General features: G+C 33.7%; 1 protein-coding gene across 2 annotated transcripts in view; it reads right to left on the bottom strand.

The window, feature by feature from the left end:
* Window positions 1-13,559: 13,559 nt before the first annotated feature.
* Window positions 13,560-25,501, bottom strand: part of LOC123672724 (knirps-related protein-like) — a 32,278-nt gene continuing 20,336 nt past the window's right edge. The window contains exons 1-3 of one of the 2 annotated variants that reach the window (XM_045606978.1): window positions 24,255-24,529; window positions 23,135-23,212; window positions 13,560-15,396 (exon numbers count right to left, since the gene is read on the bottom strand). In XM_045606978.1, the coding sequence (XP_045462934.1) occupies window positions 14,476-15,396; window positions 23,135-23,212; window positions 24,255-24,257 (1,002 nt within the window). In that variant the 5' untranslated portion in view covers window positions 24,258-24,529 and the 3' untranslated portion in view covers window positions 13,560-14,475. Of the gene's footprint in view, window positions 15,397-23,134; window positions 23,213-24,254; window positions 24,530-25,501 lie in introns of those variants that run through there. The other variant, XM_045606979.1, reaches the window with a different exon arrangement.

The raw sequence follows: 25,501 nt of genomic DNA, 5'->3' as shown, positions 1-25,501 counted from the left end.
TTTATACACCACGGCTTGCAACTTCTTACTGAATAGTCTCAACACTATTCAAAATACAGCACTACGATTAGCTTCAGGTGCCTATATAACTAAACCCTCCAATAGCCTATGCAGAGAAATGTGTGAAATGCCACTTTACCTTCGAAGACGGATGCTCTCGGCAGATGAACATAATCCTATCCAAAACCAAATTTATAACGAGAAGTACGAACAACTCTACATAGATCAAACTTACCTCAAATTTCCAATTTATCATCAGGTGAATCATGTACTGACCGATTCAAGGCTACCACATACTTTGAACTATAAGTTACCATCACAGCCACCATGGACGCATAAAAAACCTGATACCATCACAATACTTACATCTTACTTAAAAAAACCGATACACACCCTCTCATCATCCAAAAAAATTTTAAAGAGCTAATAACCGAACATGAAAACAAAGAAATACTATACACTGACGCCTCCAAGTCACCTGAGGGAGTAAGATATGCCTTTGTTTCACAGATAGAAACAAGAAAGTTCAGACTTCCAATAGAATGTTCCATATTCACAGCAGAACCTATAGCGATCTTGAAAGCACTCAAATACATTGATGAACAAAACAATACTCACTCCGTCATATGCACGGATTCGCTAAGTGCCCTACAAGTAATTCAAGATCTCTACTCGAAGAATCCTATCGTCATTGAAATAACAGATGTCATCGCTTCCTTGAATGATAAACACAATAGCTGCTACCTTATTTGGGCCTCTTCACATATTGGTATAAAAGGAAATGAAAAAGCTGATCAGGCAGCAAAGGAAGCTATCTCTGTAGGACAAGAAATTTCCATCCTGACATATTATGATTTGAGTAACAAGTACAAATATTACATAAAGAACAAATAGAAAAATATTTGGCAACAACAAAGCTCTAAATTGGCCCTCATTGATCCCACTATATCCTGCCTAAATCCCATAATCCAACATAGAAGAGACTTGGTGACTCTAAGACTCCGCATCGGACACAGCCAGGTTTCCCACCAACACTTATTAGCAAAGGAGAACACCCCAATTTGTACCACATGCAACACCCAAATTACCATTCAGCACATTATAACGGAATGCCAAATATACAAAAACCAGAGAACACAATTTAAAGTGGAAGATAGAATGGAGGAGGAGGTGCAGCCTGTCGATTTATAATTTTCCAGAATAAAACGGTTGAGTTGTATAGTCGCCTTCTCTCCATATTGAGCCAATTTGTATTCCGAAGTCTGCGGCCTACCCTATAACATACTTTCTTAACCCGAAAAACATCCTCAAACAAGAGTTCTGTAACTTTCGAACACGCATCCGATCACTGAAATTCAAGCACGGATCATACAAAGCATCATCATAATTCAAATGGGAGAGGACCAAAGTCTGACACAACAGAATTTTAAGTTTTCTACTCAAAAACTCTATGTCTATAAATAATTCTTAACATTCCATATGCTTTCTGCAAGCACATAGAGGTGTGATCAGTAAACCCAATTCAAAGTCGACCCAGACACCCAAGCTTTTTATTGAATCCTGGTGCTGAACAACATCATTGCCAACAGTTAGATAGTGTCCACCACTCAGAAAATCCAATCTATCCCCTTTCTTACCAAACAGTATGGCAACAGTCTTACTTGTATTGAGCTGCAAGCAATGCCCCCTCGAAAGGCAGGGCCGGCGCAAGCAATTTTGGCGCCTGAAGCAAAGAATTTTTTAGCGCCTCTGCTGAAAAAGTATCAATAAACACACCAACCAACACCCCCCCCCCCAAACAAAAAACATTACCTATCCCAATCATAATTCGCCATTTTTGATTTCTCTAGCGTTTTTGCTAATTGTTTATTTCCAAAGTCGTTTCCACTGGGTTTCTTTTTTTTTTCGGACATTTTTACCTACAATAAATTCCTGGATTTCTTCGACGCCGATGAACAATGCGTAGGTAATATATCTGATTCTCACATTCACAAGACACTGCGAACGATCGATGAAAGATTACCTATCACACCACAAGATACAAAGGGCAGTAAAGCATGCAAATCTTCGAAAACTAAATGGTATTTGAAACATTCAGTATTTATCAGGAACTAGTTTCGAATTCAGAATCGTAGGAATTTTCCATATGTTGAATGTGTAAAAACAACTTCCACGTATCGTGTTGTTTTTCGTCTTTGTGAAATACATTTCATCCCTCATTCAATTAGGGTAATAGGCAATGCTGCTTATATTGGTTGGGTTGCCATGTGTTATTTATTGAACAGGCGGCTTAGTAAAGACGGTTTGGAGATTTTTATTGCAGGGAATGTTGATAAACGCAGCAAAGCGGACCAACCTCATGTTGTTTTTAAGAATCAAGACTATATTTTTTCAGAAATATGAAAGGGCGCCACCAACAGGGCTCAATTGCCGCCCCTTGAAAAGAGGCGCCTGAAACAGTTGCTTCACTGTTTCACCCCTAACTCCGGCCCTGTCGAAAGGTCATGTATAATATTCATATCAAGAGTTAAAGCTTAAATGGCCTGACTGATTCCATACAGATAGAAGGATAGATAAAGTTGGCTGTCATCAGCATAATAATGCAACATACAGGAAACAATGAAACTTCCGAACTGAAAGATATATATGACGAATAAAATTGGGCCCAAGATAGAGCCCTGAGGTATCTCCAAAAAATCAGAGATTCTATCTCTAAGAAAAACCGCCTGCCGCCCCTCTGATATAAAAGAAGCGAGCAGTGAAATTGCATCATCAATATGGAGCAGTATAGACTTCAACATTAAGTGATTGACACTATCAAATGTCCCAATTATAGAGTAATCTAACTGAGTCAAAATCGTCAACCTATTCCGATCTATAATCATTATTATATCATCAACCATTTGCAATAGGGCTGTAGTACAGCTATGATTGGTTCTGAAACCTGATCGTATCGATGGAATAATTTTATTATTGTCAAGATGTTTCCATATCTGCTTACTTGAAATTTTCTCTAATATTTTGGACATAGTTGGCAAAATGCTGACTGGCAGCAAATTATTGAGCTCCGCTGGATTAGGTACCGGAGTTCGGAACAGGAATAACCAGCGCCCTCTTTCATTATGTTGGAAAAACTGAATCCCGAAGGTAGTGGTTCATGATATGCTTGATATGAGGCACACATAAATGGAGGGTGAGGATGTTTATTCCATCATAGCCTACTGCTCTACTCTTGATCGACTTAATGACCTCCAATCTCCAATACGTCAATTTCGTCAACCAGTCGGAAATTTAGTTTTTGAGTGACAATACAATTATTCTCGTTAGCATAAACAGACATTAAAACATTATTTGGATTCAGGTCAGAATTGAATTCAGGAAATAGTTATTTATTAGGGGTGCAACGAAACGCCATTTTCAAACCGAACCGAATTTTTCGATCCGGCTGTATTGGCCGGACCGAACCGAATTTGTAGGCCGAATCACAAACCGAACCGTTGGCGTTGGCCGGATCGCAGATCGAAACTCCTTCAAAGAAGCTTCAGAAAAAGGACTAGAGGAGCGTTGCAAAAATCTAGTTTTTAATAAAAACTATTCCATAGCTACCTTCATCGACCCGAGATATAAAAATGTGTTTTTTAACACATCGGAAAAAAAATCAATTATTTCCATTGTGATCAAGGAAATAACTTCTATAAGTAGACTTACTGGAGGAAGCGATTCGGAAACGAATAACTCAGATGACGAACCATTAATAAAAAAGAAGAAGGCCAGTAACAAGACTTCAACTTTATGGCAATGCTTTGAAGACATTGTCAATTCCTCTAAAGAAAACAAAAACTGTGATGTTAAAATATCCATCACGGATGAAATTGGTGAATACCTCCAAAAACCCATTTTAGATCGGAATTCGTGTCCTCTCGAATTTTGGAAGACACAGAATAAAAACTTTCCTTACATTTTCAAACTTGTACCGAAATTTCTTTTATGTCCTGGAACAAGTGTTCCAAGCGAACGCTTATTCTCAGAAATGAGGAACATTTTCGAAGATAAGAGAAGTTCGTTGGATCCCGAAATGGCCGAAAAAATAGTGTTCATTCATGAAAATGTTTAGTTGTTTTATTTGACTACTCTATAGAATCAGAAATATTTTTGTTTTCATCCTGATGTTATTAATTATGAATTATGTTATGATCCTTTTCGTGAAGAGTATTTTTTATGTTTTCAGCTGTGATAATTATGAATTACGTTCCTTTTCTAGAAGACTTTCATTTTTTAATCTGTGATATTTAGGATTGATATATCATATTTCTAGAAGACTTTTTATTTTTATTATGCAAATAAATTATCAAAATTATCTCCTGTTTTTCTTTCAATTTTCACTTGGAAAAATTCGGCCGAATCGAATTGGAATTCGGCCTAGGCCGGAATTCCGGCCGAGCAGCCGAATCGGCCGGAATTGGTAGTTCGGTTCGGTTTCGGTTGCAGCCCTGTTATTTATTTCATCAACATCACCAATATTGGGGGGGACATTAGAAAATGTGTTCTTTAACAAACCAATACTTCTCAAACGCGTCCAAAAACTACCACGACTTTCATTTCCATCAATATACTTTCCGAAATATCCGATTTTCTCCCTTTTCACCACAGCAGTAACTAAATTCCTCAGTTTTTTTATTATACTTCCAGTCACTACATTGTTTTGTTTTCTTATATTTGGATAATGCATTATTTCTAGTTTTCATCATTTCTTTCAAAGTGTAAGTCAGCAAAGGTGCATAGTTTTTAGTAATTCTGTTCGAAAGGGCGCTTGAATATTAAGCAATGTTATTATGTTTTATGTAAGAAACTCAACCTTTGCGTCGACTGTCACCTTATCATATATATTGTTCCAAGGTATTGACGAGAGATCTGATTTAAAGCAAAGAGAAAGAATATTGGGCATGCCCTCAGGGTTCTGATTTAAATTTAAATTTAAAACATAAAATAAACATTCTTCAAAAAACGTAACGAATAAATTTTCATATTATTCAAAAAGTAAAAAACAATCAGTCAATTTATAGCTATCATTAGTAGTATTATTGCAGATAAAATAACAAAGTAAATATAAAATAAAAATGAAATATCACACCAAGTTGCAGGATGGGCTCCTATTCCAACATGAATGCGAAATTCGAACGCAAGAGTGTTGGAATTGCCTTCTGCAACGGTATTAGACGATATTTTCTCTATTTCAGTCAAGCTTTGTGAAATATTGTCGAAATTCAATGAAAAATTCAAATTATACATCCTAGTGACTTTTGTATCTTGGCAGTTGGTGACTTTTACGAAAGTTGACAGATTACGGAATTTGAATTTGAATCGTAAGTTTTGAATTTTCAATTAATTTAAAATTACGCATTAAATTCATGAATTATGTGTGACGAAATCGATTTAACACCACCTGAATTAAGAGGAATTGCGACTTATGCAGCAAATCATTTAACTATATCCAAATTATACATTATATTGACAATTATTGACGTTTGTTGAAATTTGATAGGATTAGAAGGCAGTAGAGACAACCACAAAACGAAAAATATAACTTGATAACGATGCTGTAATGAGTTCATTACAGCACTGTTTTTAGAACTGTAATGATCTCATTACGATACTGAAATAGAGAAAAAAATTACTCAAATTCCGAGCGTCTCCCTAAGTATAGGTACTTCTTACTATTCCTAATATCGAATTCATTTTGTTTGAAATAGTTCGATTTTTTAACTTCATCATCGATTTCGCGCAAGATCTGAGAATGGTTAGTTTCACATTAAGACCAATTTTTATCTAAATTATTCATTCGGGTTTCACAGTTAATCAACGTCATTTTTGAGGCACCATCTTTTTTTAAATTGGTATAAGACTTCGTTATTCTAGCAGCTAAAGATTGTTGTTCAAGTAATAAATGGCTAATTCCGTTTGATAAATAAGTAATCAAAACAAGAGATAAAGTAAGAAAATATAGTGAAGCAAAAGCAGCACCTAAATATTCAGCCTGATGAGAAAAGCAATAAACAATCATATAATTTACAGCAAATATACGAAAGTTTTAAACTTTCAAGCAAATAGCGGGAAAATATAAATGGCAAGCAAGTATTAACACAAATTTCACAAATCTGATGAATAAATCTGAATTTAATATTCAATTCAGCAAAAAAATGCAATCATATATTGAATTTAAAACATAAATATCCGAGATAAACAAAAGGACTATCTATTATTTAACGTTTCGCAAATGAAAGTAAATTCTTCTAAATATAGGTACGAAAGTTTTGAACTTTCAAGCAAATAAAAAGAAAAAATAAATTGCAAGCAAGCATTAACAAATATTTAATGAATAGTTGGAATTCAGATTCAATTCAGCAAAATAAATGAAATCATATGTTGAATTTAAAACAAAAACAACAAAAACTATCTAGTCCACAACTTTTCGTAAAAGGATACTTTCCTCTGATCTTCAGCAATAATCAGGAAAAATTCACATTAAACTTGAGCAGTAAGAAAATATTCAAAATGTTATTTTATTCATTCACATATTATCTTCGAAGAATATGAAACACAGAATCCTAGATAAGACGATGGAAAGTTGGTTACCTTGTGTTCGATGATGAGGTAGGTTCTTGGCGGATCCACCAAAATATGTTATATTTCTCCCTAGAGTATTCACCCAATTTCTGATCAGGAAATTAGTCTAAATAGTTGAAGAATAGTACTCTCGATTTGTAGATGTGATATTTCCGACGAAACCAACAAGCATATGAACTTTGAATTCCACCATCAGTGAAATCGCTGTACAGGTCGAGTTGATCACTTGACGGGCTAATCGACCATATAACTTTCTTGAATTCTTCAGGGAAAATTCCGTCAATCCACAGCAAACTTCAAAATTCGGCACGACTGGACCACTAAGTGTTAGCAACGTACTTAATTCGTCCAATATTTGAGCAATGGACAGTAGAAGGATTAATATTCAGCGAAGAAAGCAAATAATTCCAACTCATAATGTTTATTACATTACATATTATCTCTTTCTCGTCTCATATATATATATATATATATATATATATATATATATATATATATATATATATATATATATATATATATATATATATATATATATATATATTCTTTTGAGAAAGAGCAATACAAAATATTAATTTCAAACAATGCTATACATTAATTTAGAAAAAAACCCATATGGTGAGATTCCTCCGCTCTTAGCATGCGTTATGAAAACATGTATTCATTCTACTGAAAGGAGAGAAAATTAAATATTTTCCGTTTTTTTACTAAACAGGATATCTAATCCAATTCGATTTAAATCGCAGGAAAGCAATCACTAAACGCAATATCCTCAGTCATACCTCTCAAATATTTGATCCCTTAGAATTAGTATCTCCTGTTACTATTTTGGCAGAAATTATTATACAAAAATCGTGGAGTTTGTAGGTCTCTTGGGATGAAAAACTGCCATCTAACATCAGCAAAATGTGGTTGACATTAAAACATGACCTAAAAATTATGGGAAGCCGGCGTAAGATCGGTAAAATATCACCTTAAAAGAATAGTGGGTAACACCGCGCTAACATTTGAGGAACTTTGTACACTAAGCAGAGAAATAGAATCTTGCCTCAATAGTACACCTCTTTATGCCCTTTCCACTGATCCTGATAACCCTTCTCCTTTAAGACCTGCTCATTTCCTCATTGGAGACAGATTGACTTTTGTCCCAGATCACAACTGGTCATCAATCCAAATTAATCGACTCGAACATTTTTGGTCGAGGTGGTCTAAAGAATATATTACCAACTTACAAGTTCGTACCAAGTGGAAAGAAAATCCCCCTCAACTACTGAAAAGTGAAAAATGGCACACTGGTACTGATTAGAGAAGATGGACTACCTCCGTTGAAATGGCTCATGGGTACAGTTGTTGAAATTTTTCCCGGAGCAGATGGCGCTATACGTACTGCAACTGGGAAGACAGTAATGGTGGATTTATGCACCAGTCCTAAGAACTAAGACTAAACCTAAGAACTAAGACTAAAATAAGAAATAAGAATTGAACGCTAACAAATCAATGAGGGCGTTTATGCACGTTTCCTAAGAACTAAGAACTAACACTAGCAGGCCAACTATTAACTAAGAACTAAGGGTTCAGGTAAAATATAGAAGTGCGCGTGCGCCGCATAGAATCTCAGTATTAACAAGTACCAGTTTCTATCATTTTACGTTCTTTATTCGTGTTTATTGATGAAAAGTATTAGGTCTTTTTGAAAAAATTAAATTTGATTTTTTCACAATAAATATCAATGTCAAACATCAAAGTATAGAACACATTAATAGAAAGTAGTTCGAGCACGTGCGCATGCCTTAACTAAGATCTAACAAGAGAGTACATAAACGCCATTGAATTCTTAGGTTTAGTTCTTAGGTACGGTGCATAAATCTACCAAAGGCCAACAAGTAAACTCTGCCCTCTTCCCCTGCCTGAAGAAGAAACCATCGAAGGGGCTTTTCAAAGTGGGCGCTATGTTCAAGCAGTTCCGAACGTAAGCGAATTCTACCGTAAAAGGACAGGAAGGGATGATCAATACTCTTTAAAACCTGGTTGTATGAAGTAAATCAAAAATCAACCCTCTTGCATTTTATGCTTCAAACTTACAGTTAATGTTTTTCATTTGCTAATATCGATCTAACATTACCCTGTTTATATTTAGGGTATTTCTGCTTATATTAGGTTCAATATTTTATTGTATATATATTTATTTATTTGTTATTGCAATATAAATTTAGTGTAACGTCCAGTGTTTGTTTCAACTATTTAAGGTTTTTTCTAATACCCAAAACCATATAGTCCACTAAATTGTTTTTGTGGACAAACCAGCGTTAACATCAGGAAATATTGTCGCAATTCAATGAAAAATTCAGATCAAACATCCTAGTGACATTTGTATTGTACCTTGGCAGTTGGGTGACTGTTACGAAAATTGATAGATTACGGAATAAATTACGAATTAAATTCGTGAATTATATCTGACGAAATCGATTCAACATCAACAGAATTAAGAGAAATTGCGAATAATGCCGCAAATCATTTCAGTAAATCCAAAATATATTACATTGACTATTGACTTATGTTAAATTTCGATAGGATTGGTAGTCTGGGTAGACAGTCACAAAACGAAAAATATAACTGAAAACAATGCTGTAATGAGTTCATTACAATGCTGAAATAGAGCAATAATTGAATGTACCAAAGATTGGTAAATTACAGGCTGAAGGACCCTTGGCCAATTACATATGCAATAAAGTTCTGTTATTACTATTATTATTATAATCCTAACGGGAATACTTTCTCTATCTCTAACAGCTATTAGAACTCCACATCCTCTAATTTTTTTACTTGTTAATGCATCTCTATCTTTCCGAAATATTCTGAAATTATTAAGACCCAAATCCTTATTCACAATATCATCAGAAAGCCAAGTTTCTGTAAAAAATATAATATCAATAATGTATAGTATATTGCTACCGACTAAGAAAGTTCTACCAATTTAGTTCTTAGATCTCGCACATTTTGATAATAACAGATAAACTGATGGAGAACCTTATCATTTTCACTAATATAATAGGATAATATATGTATATTTTTGATTACTAAACTAGAGAGCAAAAACTGACTTTCTGATATTTAGTCACTATAGTGAGTCGAGGTCAAGAAATGGCCTCAGTTAAACATTTTCCGACCAAACCTCGGGATTCATCAATTCTTCCAAAGTCAGATCATAGCTTTCCAACTCGAAGGATTTTCGGGATTTTTTCTGATTTCAAGTCGAAACATAATATATCTTTGGAAGGCCAGACTCCCTTCGCAAAGGACCTGCTATCCAAATCCAGTTTCTTCGTTTGAGTTCTGGCGCAGGTTGAATTTTCTGGTCGGGCTTCTCCTTACCCTTCAGTGTTGTATTCGCTGTGGTATCACCTCTGGATAGTACAGGTTTGGGCAATTCTTGCCTCTTCTCGATAATTTTTGTATTTCTGCCATCTTTTTGAAGAAAATATGGGAAGGAATCCTCTCGTTCTCTAGTACCAACCTTTTCTGGGTTTCTAGTGAGTTCTTCTGATAATATTCGGAGTGTACTAATCAATCTATCGGGATTTTTATATTCTTCAGATGACAATAACTAAAAAAGATCCTTGTTACTTTCTTTCAAAGTTAATACAGTGGATTCTCGTTAACTCGAAACACCACGGGACCAAGATTTTTCGTCGAGTTACGTATAGTTCGAAATAAGCGTACTTCGAGTTTTACAGGTCATTCATAATTAAATTCGACTTACAGAGGTAATGAGATATAGAGGAAAACCGAGAGGTAAACCAAATGGTAATTCGAGTTATAGAGGTAAGTAATAGTGATATTTATTCTCTATAATAGGAGTAGATCGAACATATTTGATGAATTTACTGGAAAATGAATTGAAAATAGAAAATTTCACAATGAAATAGATCAACGTGTCTTTGTGTTGACAGAAGCCAATTGACAAATTCTGAATACTCAGAAGAGTATTAACTCTTCTGACGTTTTGAAGTGTTATTGTTCGTTGCTTTTTTTTGCAGAATTTTTCTCAACCTAACGAATTATTGCAATGATTTCGCAAATTTTCGAGCTAGTTTCAGAAATTGAGAGTGAAAGCTCTAAATAAGTTTTTCGTAAAAATTCCAATCTTCTGAAAGGTCTCTTAGGGGCTAGAAGAGTCGGGATCAAAAACATTGAACAAAAAATGTATTTCCTACAGCCTTACATAACTAAACAACGAACAGAGCAAAACTTTATAAAACCTAAATATGCAATTATTGCATAATCAAATACGCTCGATTCACCGACACCGTTATATGCATGGAAATTTTCTCGGCTTAGACAGGTTTTTCCAAGGGGATTGAAAATAATTCGAGTTATCGAGGATTTCGAGTTAACGAGGTTCGAGTTAACGAGAGTCTATGTATTCCATTCCTTACTGAAATGAACTTTCCATCCAATTCATTCATTGAAGTCTTCATTTGATCCTATTTAACTTTTTCTTGACGATTTCCACTTTTTATCTAATCTTGATTGAACAGTCTCCTGATTTGGATCTACTGGGTATAGTTTCGATTTTACTTTATCCGAGCAATTATCGTAAAAGAAATGAACATTTTTGGACTCCAAGATACTTTTATAAGTGGCGTCTTTTATTATGACACATTGAATATGATATTCCATTTTGCAGAAATTGATATTCCATTTTATGGCTTTCACATTGACTTGACTATGAAATTATCTTGACAAGCAGCACAAGATTTTGACATTGTGTTGTATTCTCACCTTTTGTTGACTCGTAGACTATGTTGTTTATAAAAAGAGGAAACCTATCAACAAACAGAAATCCACAAAAATACAGTGTATCAAATGATCAATGACCACCCAAACCTGAAACTGATCTAGTATACTTCCTTGTGTAAATCTCAAAATTGTTTTTAAATTTCACTAATAAACTCGAAAAATATCGCCGCGAACATAATCGATGATGCTTATAAGAGAGGTTGAACCCCCCTAAACTACCCCCATTGGCTACGCCCATGGGATCTGAGATATACAAAATACTGAGCAGGTGGTAGACATTCATGTCACAAAAATTTTTTCAGAATATCAGATTGATAATAGTGTTAAAGAAGTCCGTGATATTTTATTGAATATTGAAAAGCATTCAACTTCCAGATTATTGAGAAGAGAAAAGGAGGGGATTAGTTTGACAGTATAATCTCCAGGAGCAAAATACCTAACTTGCTACACTTTTTGGAATTGTGTAATCTGTCTTACACTATTTAATGAATGTTTGAAATATGGATGCTGGATATGTAGCACTTTCCGTAAGGAATATTTAATTTCAAATTTGATTAGGGTAAAAAATAACTCAAAACTTCAAAATCTGCAGATTGGATATCTCTCGAAGATAATTCATTCATTCGAGTGATGAATTAGTTGAGTTAACAATTGTGAAATAGAATTAATCACAATAATACAAAAATTTTCTTCAAGAATAATGTATACTTAGGTATCTATTTAATGAATATCTATTTTGGTCAAATATTCCAATTGCTTCTATAAATTATGAATTGTAAATTTGGATATTTCTCTGTAGCTTACTGAGCAAATTTTCAGAATAATTTCCATATCAATTTTTATCATTTTTTTAAATCAATATAATTATATTGTGAGAACTATCATTTTATAGCCCGCTATCTGGGCAGCTCTTATTTTCGAAGCTGTAATGTTCATATTTTACAATAAAATCTACGCTTTTACTAAACATGAAATTAGAAGCTTCAATAATACAATGAAATTATTAAAATTCATTACAAAAATGGTGAAAATTTGGTTGTGGCAGATAGCAAAACTAAAGCACTTTTGGGTCGTCTTGAAGCATCTTCTTGCCTGGTAAAAGTGAAACTGGTGGAAAAATTCAAGCTGTGTGGGTCGCTCAAGAACAACTGACAATATTGCTGCTGCAGCCCGTAGTGCTTCCGAAGTATGGTACAACTCTTACGGTGAATGGATTGCTCTACCGAGCTACGATCAATGTTTTTTTTATGACCGGAATTGGAAAATATTGATATGGACGACGTTTATTTTCAACAAGGCGACACTTCGTGCTACACAAGTAACGAAACAATAGCAATATTGCAATGAAAGTTTTCTTACCGTGTTATTTCTCGAAGAGGTGATCACAATTGACCAGTGACCACCGAGATCTTGTGATTCAATACCTTTAAACTTTTTTATTTGGGGTCATGCGAATGCTTTACAATCGATTCAAGACCTTGAAGATGAAATTCATCATGGAAAATTGTATTTGGTGGTGCAACCGTAGCCGTGGCGGCCATTTGGCTGATAACGTTTTCTATCGTTAATGGCATACCTTACCTTCCTCCTTACAATGAAATAAACATCCATTGATTTCTCTTATACATATACCTACTCGTTTTTTTATATCAAAATGAAAACTCTTATTGTAAAACACTTTAGAAAGCAGGGCATCTCTATTATTTCACTAATATTTTTGACGATTGATTCAAGCACGAAATTTAACACGTTTAACGCCATGTGAGTCATATTTGTCTCACGTTGTATTCGTTTAGAGGTTGCGTGAATTGAATATAACTAATAAAAAATAATTATAACAATATCAAATGAATAATGTCTTGTGTATAAAGTCACTTAAGGATCTTATTAAGTTCTTTATTAAATTTGGCCTAGCTTTCGGTCATTTACTTGGCCATCTTTAGGGCAAATTAATCTGAACCCAACAATGAAAAATTAGGCAGAACCATAACAATGAGAGTCACCTTTTAATAAAACTTCCTAGTCATACAATTAAAATCTCAAAAATGGTAAAATTCACAATTCCTTTCACTTTCAATCTTTCAAATTATAACAATATTGAGTTGCGAAAAGAAAATTTCAATGAAAGTCCTCAGTTTTTTAATCTATCGTTTTATTCAAATATTTTATTCGAATCATTTTTATATCTGACTGGCCCAAGTCCCTGAATAACAAATGGGATTTGCGCAGTGACAATCACTATTAACAAATTATATAAAATTAAATTAATGTACAGATTGTATATAAAATGCCCAGTTACTATTAGGATATTGAAAAGTACCTAAAAGAGAAGAAATAAAATAACAAAATGAAGTAACCAGACAAAATCTGGTTATCCCAAAAATAAATAAAACAGATCAATATACAGATCTAAACATAAATTATATTGCACTGCTCATTTTCTTAATATTCACAGATTGATAGAAAAAGTGGGTTCTAGTCTTTCTGGAACCATATCACCATTTCTTTATTTTTACTGGCCAACTAAATTAGTGATGAATATATTATTTCGGAGCAGTACTTCTTTATATAAGATTTTTCCTTTCTTTAAATAATATATACATCTTTCAAGGAAATGAAGAACGAACGAATATTTGTCACAGATAAAACATTAATTCTTCCTAATAATATAGTTATTTACAAACTAATACCAACATGGTATTGCGTTGAGAAAGGTTACATATACACATTGCATTTCCTATGATTGCTAACAACCGAGGAGCATCTACAAAAGTAAAGAATAAAAGGATACAACTGACTTGAAAAAATAACGAGGTTCAGTACATTACATATGGAATGTAAGTAGTGTAGTGACTCTTTGCTTGCCCGAAAGATGAAAGCATCACTACAGTAGAAAAGGCATAAGAGCAAAAGTCTGTTATGTAATGATACCTAGGTATCTAGGTACTTCAAAAATGAACAACTATGTTCCCAAATAGAACAAAAGATACTTGAAAATACTCAAGATTTATTGACTATCATTTGTATCCTCCGTTCTTCTATATATATAGATTAAACCTTCGTGGTCAAGTCTAAGGGTGAAGGCCTTAGTAAAGTCATTTCTTTAACTTCCGTATCACAATCGCTCTCATCGTCCCTTTCGCTACTCTCTCGAACATCCATTATTGCCGACCTAGAAATTTCACTTCTTGCTGGGGATGATCCACTATCACTGTTGGATTTCATACTCAAGTCAATGGGAGTGACTTGTGTTGGCGAAACTCTGGGTGAGGAATTTTCTATTTCTTCGGGCGTGGGTGTCCTTTGAGACTGAAGGATCGCATCCAGGTAAACACGTTTGCTGAATGCTTCTGTGTTTAGGTTTTGCATCATCCTGTTGTTGTTGGAAGGTTGGGTCGGTTGTAGCAGTCCGTGATAAAAATGGGAGTAAGGTGAGGGTATGAGTAAGGGAGGGGGTAAAAAAGGTGGAGGAATTAGACCCTGGAAGAGAGGTAATCTTCTGGCATCACTATTTTCTAGCGAAGAGTCAGAATTGTGTGATTCTGGCGAGCTGACCGATGGAGATGCTGAATTTTTGTATTCATCCAGACCTAAGAGCATAAGCTCTTCTTTTGTTTTTATGTGTAGGAACGGCGGGGGAAAATGTTGGCTGCTAAGCATATTTAGGCCAAAATTAGAGTGAGGTGGCGGAGGCGGGGTTTTCTCAGGTGGTCGGATGCCTGGCATAGAAGTATAGTTGTTCTGGCTCTGTTGAAGTTGCTTTTGTTGTTGGTCTTGTAGAAGGCAATGGATTTTGAACCAGTTGGATCTTCTGCCGTACCTAGATCCACTCTTGGACATTCCCACTAGGACGCATTTTCTCAGTCTACAAGATTTACAGGCTGTCCTGTTTTTCTTATTTATTACGCATTCTCCGTTATTCTTGCAATCCGATATCGAACTCATGTTGTTGTAGGATCGGCCAAAAAATGACTGAAACAAAAAACGAATAATTAGAAAAGCTATTTTGAATTTATCGAAGTCATATTCAACAGAGGAATAAGTAGTCGTGAACGAAAAGCGAATTATTAAATTTTTATATTTCTTAATATTTGCATAATTCTTGGTTTTAGGTTTTATTGTATTATGATGAATTATAACATAAATTGCAATGCAGATGCTGGGTTTCTTAATGCAACGTATCGACATAAATTTTCACACAGGCTTAGGAGAGTTGGCATAGAAAACATTGAACATGAACATAAAAATTGTGACATTTTGAAGGGATACTAGACAGAACATTCATCAACATTATGTGTTTAATAATCTCTTCAACTGTAGTTTTATGTTAGGTAGGTATGTACATAAAAAATATTTACGGAACTTTTGGAATGATAAACCCCAAACAGCTATTTGCTTTATGGTGGTTCTCTGCTAATCCGAGGGTTGACGACGAAGGCTGCGTAGTTCACAGAAGAACGGCGCCGGTTGGTATATAAATCCGTTCTACGGTCAAGTAACAACTTCGAGAAATTCTAACGTATTTATAATAAATACCTAATACTAAACATGTCAAAAGATACAGAAATTATTGACCTACACAAAGAATCGAATATAGTTACCTTGGAACGTATTATTAAAAAATGAAGACGTTCATACTTTCTCCATACAACAATAAAAATGTTTAAAAACTCTAATTTCAAAGATTACTGAGAACGTCTCGGACCTCGCCAAAGCTTCTTTACATATAGTTGCATATGATTTACTGGAGTCAGCAAGATCATTTTATGTTAATAAAATTTTGACGAATTGAGGCATATTTGTTAAATAGTTCCATAAAATACAATAATCACATTTTACAATGAAAATTCTCGTCTTGCTTTAAATTCACAGGTGAAAATTTTGACATGACCTTTGCATTGGAACAAAAGAAAGAAACGGAGCTTGTTGGTGCAATTTTTCCCTCATTCTGCATAAGTGTAAATCGTTGGACTAACTACTGATCCATCAGAGAATCAAATATGATTATGTGAAATTAGCGGACGATTATACAGTTGGTCGACCGCGAGGTGGATGCGGGAAAGAACCGCGTGCCGTACAGGCTAGCCAACTCAAGCATGATGTGATTTCATCACTGGTGACTTCCGACCCAATGCTCCAAATGACTGACGACCCTTGAAAAGCCGCCTTAGGTGAATGGACTGCTGCGTAACAAGACATTGAACAGCACCAGTGATTAGAAACGTCGTTTACTACGGTTTGTTCAATGAAAATTCGGAAGATTTTCTAATGATTCTCATGAAAAGTTCAAGAAAATAGAACGTTGCATTGAACATAAACGTCAAGTCAAAAAGACGCAACAGATGAGTTATGTTTTATTCAACATGAAGAAGTTTTACATTCGTTATGATATAGAAGGTGCGTCTCATCTCATAAACCCCATGAGAGGGCTTCATTTACTTTACGAAACATTATTTTATTGGAGAGACCCATATTGAATATAAGAAATGAATATGAATATTATAAATTCGACTTTATTTGTCACCATTGTCAATTTTTCAATACCTTTGCTGTAAAATGGATTTTTGTTTTTGAAATAGGCTTCTACCCCGGAAATCACTACTTCATTGAAATCATATTTCTTTCCTTGAAGCATTCTTTTGAGGTCTGCAAAAATTCAGTACCTAATCACTTGGAACCAGATCTGGAGAATAAGCTGGGTGGTCAAGCAGTTGGAAGTGCAATTCGTTCAATTTGACCATGGTTTTCATTGATATTTGACAAGAATGTCTGAGAAGTTTTTTCTTACAAATGTAAGGCGTTTTTTTTCTGCATTCACTGTTGTTTCACTTTTGTCAAAATCAATGAACAATATAGCATTTCAGTATTTACATCCCAAAATACGGTTGTCATGACCTTGTCAGGTGATGTTTGAGATTTTAGTCGCTTTGGAAGGCTTTCAAGGCAACTGCTTTCTAATAAGCTGATTCTCTCTTTCAGTCAGGAGTGTAGTGATCAACCAATGTTTCATCTACATATTCTATATCTACATATCGTTGAAAATTCTGTTTATTTCGTTTAAAAAGCCAAATCTCGTTTGAAATCGACGATGCGTAATTGCTTTTGATTAGCGGCGAGCAAGCACTGTATACTCATTTCGAACAAAGCTCACTGATGTACAGGGTGATAAACCCAATTCTCTCGAAAATGACCGTATATTTCTTTATTCCAAGTTGACCTGAGATGCGTGTATTTTCACCCATTAAATAATAACAAATATTGCGTCACATAACCTTAAAAATCTCGATCCAGAAATGTTGACACGTATCTTTTGAAGCTTGGTATTAAACTACAAAAAAAAGTGGTCCTGTTTGCTCCAGGCCCAGAACTTATTGAGTAACGTTGTATCAGCTACAGATGTAAACAGATACTCGATTTCACCATAGCGGATCAGATTTTTATCAGAAAAGCTTTCGAAATTACCAATGTACTTTCGTAGAAAATCGTAAATAACTTCTAAATGGACTCTTCAGCAGAAGACAAATATTTCCCATGTAAATAGACAGTAATGTATTAGCACGACAATTTCACTTTTATTATCATTTGGGATTGTTGAAATCTTATGCAACCTTCTATCTGTTTCCTAGTCAGGAAATAAATTGAACTAACGAAACTTTCGAATCATGTATTTGTGACTTCGTTCAATAAAATACTCCAAAAATTTTGTTCGAGAATGAAACAAACAAAAAGTCTTATGAATAAAAAAGTCGGTATTTGCGTTTTTTCGTACTACTTTACCTATGTAGGCGAGAAATAGACCAATTCGTTCATTAGATCAGGAATAGGTATTTATGATTTCATGACGTAAGAAAGTTTAAGTGAAAGAAAGTAATATGTTAATGGTAATAAAACATCTCGTAGTTTATTATGTGTATGTAATGTAATAATAATGGTACCTACCGAGATGCAGCTAAACAGGGTAAAATTACCCTTCTCTTTTTCATTACTACCATAATTTGTAAGACTACGTTTGAATATTTTCTCAATCGCAATTAATGCCTCTTTATTGAAGGGAGAACCTGACAAATCGAAGTGAACGATGACATATTGTCATAACTTCTCAGAAAGGAAAAATTTTTATTATTAATTGTTCACAATTTTTGAATATTGAGCCGATGATAGTGTTTAACGATTGGATTCGACTCACTTATAAAGAATTCCAAGTTAAAATCAATTCTGCTCGTCTGCCACATTCATGATGGCTCTCGAAAGAATAATACTTAAAATTTTCAGAAAAATTCAGCAACCTGTGTAGTGTACACGGAAAAAATAATCAAGTTATTCGCATTTTATAATTTGCTGAATTACAAAATATCTTTTCGGATCAATTTTTTTCGGTTATTTGCAGTGAAGGTCGAAAAAACCAAGATGCAAGAAGAACTGAATTTTCACTGGATGTTGTGTTCATGACAAGAAGACGCACTATCAATCATTAAAAAATTTTTAAAACTTCAACAAAAACGTTTCATTCGAAATATACAAATTTGGATGGAGAATGTCCTTCTTCTTTTATGATTTAGCGAAGAAATACATATATCTAATTTCATATATCGAAAGAGAAAAAAACGAAGAACCTTTCAAGCATGCATTTATGAATTTTATATGCTTTTCCGTTCCCTGAAGAAAATTATTCAAAAAAAAAGCATAAATGACATTGTTTTTAAGTAGGGATCACGATATGCTTTCATATTATGTCACATCAGACCAGGAAGATTTGACTTGTGTTCAGAATACTAATTGAGTAGGTATCAGAAACTTAGATACGAGAATTCGTGAAAAAATTACATTATATCAATTCGAATATGTCTGAAAACGTTTTTGAACTAACGTTTTTACTTTTCTCGTGTTTTCAACGATAGTTATAGTTCTTCCACCAACAAGTTCTTTAGGTTCTATCACAAGTTGGATCTAAATATTCATTGATCATTACGAGTTTACCTAGTTCTATATGAAAAAGAGTTTTTGCCATTCAACTGCAAACCCTAGTAAAACCTTTCTGTCATTCTCGATTATTCTCTATATTGTTTATTGTAGAAATACTACTAAAGCTAATATTAAACATATCTATGTTTATAATATTCGCTTTAGCAGGATTTCTCTTCAATGCATTGGTGAGCATAGTAGCTTGCTCAAGAGTTGACATGATGGACGCGCAAGTAATCGTAGTTGCTTAAATGCGAACCTAATTGCATGTTTGACGAAAAAACATTTAGTGCAAGATTGATTGCATGATGTGTTTCATTTTGGAACATTAAGTTGACTTGTGAATAAACTAGAATGGATATTAAAATATGGGTACTAAATATGTAGATTCAGCTACTGGGGAGATAGAAAAATTAAAATATAATAATCGCATACTGATATGACTGTTTGTGATCACTGTTTTCTATGAGAAATTAATGCAGAGACGTAAGGTAAGCACCGAATTCAATTGACGTTAATTGAAATGAAATATGAGTCGGTAAAGGTGATTGTTGCGTTGTTAATTGACTCATAAGTATTCAATTCAACACATAATGAATCAATATTTGAACGTGTAGTACTAAAAGTAAAACTTATTTTTTCGAGAATTGAATTCAGAATTGGAATAACCTTTTTCGTATAGAAGTTTACATAGTTTCTTATTATATGAAACCACTATATACGTTATACCTAGTTCGGTTTTATTCTCCGTCTACAAAAAAGACTATTTTCGGTATAGTTCATACGCGGAGATACTAACTATAGTCTCCGCATATTTCTCGTCGATGCGAGATATTATAAAAACAAGAGAACGAAATCGCATCAACTGTTTTGAACCCAACTGATTCAGATCTCTGTAGTTTTAGGTAGTATTTAGATAGATTTTCATCAGATTCAGATCTCAGGGGTTTTAGGTAGTATTTAGATAGATTTTCTGATGGTTGAAATATAATAGTTCTTTCCTTTACATAATATCGTACAGCAAAAGTCCGTTCTATTCACGCGATATACTTTACGTACTCGATCAAAACTGGGGGATTGTGACACATTTACAAAATCGTATTGGCGACATCGGTAATTGTTTTAATCATTAACCTGTTTTTATATTGCAAAAACAAATCCACTATGTTAAAATGACTACGCTAATCCATTAATGTATAATAATGACAGTTCGATACATACACACTTATCATTTGTTTCATAATGGGATATCATGCAATGCAGTAACGATGAGTACAGAATTTTAAAGGAAGCTAGAACAGGGACGGGTTAAGTGATTAGAAACGTCTCATCAATGGATAGGAGTTTGACTAAGCATCAATGTTTTTTCTACAACAAGGAACACTCAACTCAACCTGATTCATTTAGGTACTAGTGATTATACGGCTCTTTTTTCATGAAAAACAATAATGAACTAATTTTGCATTGATTTAATTTTCAATTTCATTTATTAGTTACATCCAATAATAAATCTTGAAAATCATTCATATTAGACTATCACTAAACACTCGCTGCTTACACTTTGAGCAAAGAAGAATTCTGACACAAATGAAGAAATGCTATCAATTCTTCAACGCTCGCTGAAATTCCTATGGAATCACATATCGATCTGATGAATATACCCATATCAATTTATAGAAAATTCAAATAATTGAAATTGAAATACTGAAGTCCCTAGAACTTTACATTTGCAACCGTATAATGATTCTGCATCCAGATGAACTGAAATTTTTATGGACCCACTTATGCCTAATCCTATACCAAACATCATTGAAATCGTAAAAGTAGAACGTGAGATATGGAAATCCCCAATCAAAGTGAAATCTATACATGGACATTATGTCTTTATTTTATTATGCGTTCAATATCTGAGAACTATTCGAAATATTCTTGAAATTTTGTATGCATCGAATAATTAGTTATTGGAAAATTTAGCTTTTTAGCAAGCGTCATTGGGTGCAGTCAATATCCAAAAGGAGACCGTCGGCGTCGGTTATACCATTTAAAAGACTACTAAGACAACAGCAGTTACGCGAAATTGATTTCGAAACAAGATATGATAAAGTGATTGGCAATTATTGCTCTATAACTATAAATGTTTTAGATAGATTTGAATTCTCTTCAATAAATTCTTGTTTTTGAAGTTTAGTTAACTTGATTTTTGTAGTCTATTTTATAGTCAAATATTCGAAATATGACAAAGGTCCTCCTAAGTTTATATCCTTTTCCCGAGCCTTTTTCTATTTCATTATTCTGCATATGTAACAATTAAGTAGCCATTTTTTTAATATCAATAAATTGCATCATTAAACAACATCAAACGAGATAATATTGATTAAATTTTCACCCAAAAGTTCAGAACTGTAAAACCTCTAAAAGGTATCTCAGACACTTATTGTGTATTTTTCGAAAATTTATAGGTGAACCTTAAAAAGCCATTATATACTATAATTATTCTACTAAAAAACTGCACTTCACTGAATGTCGAAGAGAATAATAGTGTGAAATAGTGTTTTGTGCACCAAAAGGGGAAAGTCCAACTTTTCCCACGAGTGTGGAAGTTTGTGGCACGAGCCAACACACGAGTGAGAAAAGGACTTTCTCTAAATGTTGCACACTATACTTTTCGTACAATTGCACAAATTTAAATAATTCGTGTAATATACCTAATTCCATTCAAAATGGCCTTCGTTGACAGTATCTGTTCATTCATAGCTTCTCAAAAACCCAATTTCATTGGTCTACCAAGCGAGGTGTGGGCAAAGTGCCGTGTGGAATATTATTTATCACAGTATGAGCAATCAGTACACACATAGTGTCGATATTGAATAAGAATGAAGAATACGATACTTTCCTTAACAGTTGTAGAAAAAGGCAATTCCGAAACAAAAGAGTAAATTTTCCAACTGAATCGATCTGGCCTTTCGACCGTTTATGTTCATCTTTGATTTACAACCACTCGGGGCGATCTCGATCATCCCATCCTTCATTATAGAAAATAATTACTTCTAATAAAAGCCCGAGGAATAATAAGACACATAACAATTCATAACGGATGTATTTCCAAACGCTTCAAAGATTCATCTCGTCTTTATGTAAAAAAGTACTCTAAATCAAAACACTCCGCCTAACGTGCGCGTTACGTTAAGATATTTCAATTTCGGAATCGTACTCGCGTGAAAATAGGCCTAAATAAGAAAGCACCTTACTAATTGAATAAACACAATGAACTCTGTCATTCAAACCGCACGGTCGACGGAACAGACCCGGTGTTCAATCGAGCCGACTCAAGACTCGCCAAAGCTGCAACGTTTTGATAAAACTTACTATTTTCTTTTCTTTTGATTTCATTTTGATTTTAATGAGTGATTTTTGTTTTTGTCGCAACTTCAGAAAACATAATACGTTTGGTGTTTGCGAGGCGATACCAGAAAAGGCGGAAGGACCAGAAGAAATAGTGTTGATAGTTTTCCAATTTTAGAGATGACTCCAATGATTGTTCACTCACGATTGACGTAATTCGTCTTGATTTATTTCACGACTTTTTCTTGAAGGTGCAATTTCGATCACGATGTGTTTATAAATTGCTGAATGCTGAATATCTTCAAGCTTTTCCATGAAGGAGATGTATGTTCAATAACTGAGACGCGACAAAAGAAGCTTCTTGGTATGACTCAATCTAAATTAAAGTATTAAGTTTTTTATTTACCTTACATCCCTCACAAGTGAAAGCACCAAAATGAAATCCAGCGGCTGGTTCACCGCAAACTTTGCATGTTTGATTCATCTGAAAAAACATATGGTTAGTAACTATAGTGTGACAATATGAATTGAACTAGTAATCAAAATTGGATTCCATTGAAAATTAAATTTAAATGATATATATAAAATTGGCATATCACGCTTCATTATGGCAAAGAATATTACTTTGCTTTCCGTCGGGGTATACTTTTGAAAATTTGGCCTCTTACTTGACTCTTACACGTAATCAATATACCTAATTAAACTCAAAACTAAGAATCTTCGACAAACTATTTTAGTATAACCGAAAATAAACAGAAAAATAACTCATTGGCCTGGAAAAAAGTTTGATTGAATGAATGCAGATATCACTTTTAACAATTAATTGGAAATATTTTTTTAATTAACCTTCTATTCTCAAAATACATACAATAATCATGAGCCAGCTCTAGATTAATAAACGTTATTAGTTATTACATATGTTATCTGAGAGAAGAATAATTGTATCCAATTAATTATTAATCCAAGTGAGAAAGAAACCTAATACGTATCTTTACTGAAGACCAATAGATGGCGCGTCAAGTCGAATCCTGAATGATGTGAGGAGACCATAATTGGAATGTATACCTACTCTGTAGGAACGTAAGAGGAGGTATAACAATTAACGATAAGGAATTCGTATCGAATGATTTAAATTTATTTACTGTATAGTTCAGGCCCGATATTCTGTCCGCATGGAGATTTTCTTCAAATAACAATAACTTTTTTATTTTTATCTGGGGCACGAAATTTGGATGCCAAAATCATAGAGGAATATAACGAAACAAAAATAAAAAACCCGTTCTTCTTAAAGTAGGTATAGGTACAAAGTATAATCATAGAACAAATATTTAACAAATATTTTTCATCGTTTTTTGAAATTTCTGTAAAATTCATTTTGAATTCAGATCTTATAACCGTCATTTTATTCCAGGTTTTTCTACGAGTTAATGTATTCTGATGTGTTATAGGTACAGAAAAACGTGTATCATATTTAAATAAAATACTGTTATTATATTTTTTAGTGCATAAGTACATAAACATCTCACCATAACAAACCAACGTTAGAATAGGAATCTGACAAAATCGTTAATTGTTTAAATCTTATCGGCAGAATATATGTTGCAATTTTCACGTTACATTAAAACTCAACATTGAACAAACAATGTATAATCCTTAAAAACTTATTAAAACAAGTACAAACACTTCACGCCAACACTGCAAAACGATACTATTAAAATCCTCAAGAATGAATTTTATGACCGTGATAAGTATAACAGAAAATCTCTCTTGTGTAAATCCTGACACGGTAAGAGACTGCGAAATCAAAAGTGTTATCGGTTTTCGTCTGGCGGAACCATAAAAACTTCCATTCACAATGAATGTTGCACTATTGACCGTCAAAAAAATGGATCAACAAGTGATTTAGTTAAAGATACTAGTAGTGATGGATAAAGCGATTTTCTTCATTAATGAAATTGAAACCTTCAGAATAATTGAAGCAATACTAAAATTTCTAGAAGAATGTCAATTCATATTTCGTCGGCTTACTGCCAAAACCAGATAAATAACATTTTGTTAGTTCAGTGTAAATGAGGTTTTAAAGTTTCTGCCTCCAATAAAACAACTTTATGAAAGAAAACCTTTAATTAGGGAAAAAGTTACATTGATGGTGATGCTGTGAATATAATTAGGAAAATTTGGCAACGAAAATGCACTTAACGCAAAAATGATAAAAAAAGTACTTATCTTGTTTGGGCAGTAAACCGATGATTTGATTAGTTTAATTTTAGTACATTTCCTTTTCTGCAAATACTTGGAAATATTTTATAATTATTACCTGTAATGTTTAAAGGAATAATACATTGTACCATGTGTCAATGGCCTAGTTGTCGAGACACGTTAATTTGAATAAATAAAATCTCGGTACTTTGTAATAAGAAATAATTAATTGGTTATCCCTACTAATGATAATATTGGGTTATCAAAATAGTATATTCAATTTTTAGCACACAGTTTTTTTGTTGTTGTTTTTCGAAGACGTAATTTTTGAGCACTTGTTCACTCAGCAGATCGCTCTACCATTTCGTTATACAATGTCTGTGTTTTTTGCACCCGAAAATGGTCTTAACCGATAAGGTTAGAATTTGGAGACGAAGTCGTGGTCAAATTCAAGGATATCAATATTGGAAAATAAATACCTCATATGTTCGTGATTATAGATATTTATCCAAACTAAAGAAGATTCGAATACAAAAAAAAATGAGGGAAGCTGTGGCGTGAAGTCAGATGCTTT

This window comes from Harmonia axyridis, chromosome 2 (genome assembly GCF_914767665.1).
Source record: "Harmonia axyridis chromosome 2, icHarAxyr1.1, whole genome shotgun sequence".
Taxonomy (NCBI): domain Eukaryota; kingdom Metazoa; phylum Arthropoda; class Insecta; order Coleoptera; family Coccinellidae; genus Harmonia; species Harmonia axyridis.
The sequence above is the reverse complement of the archived record's forward strand: the minus strand, read 5'-3'. Positions and strand labels throughout refer to the sequence as shown.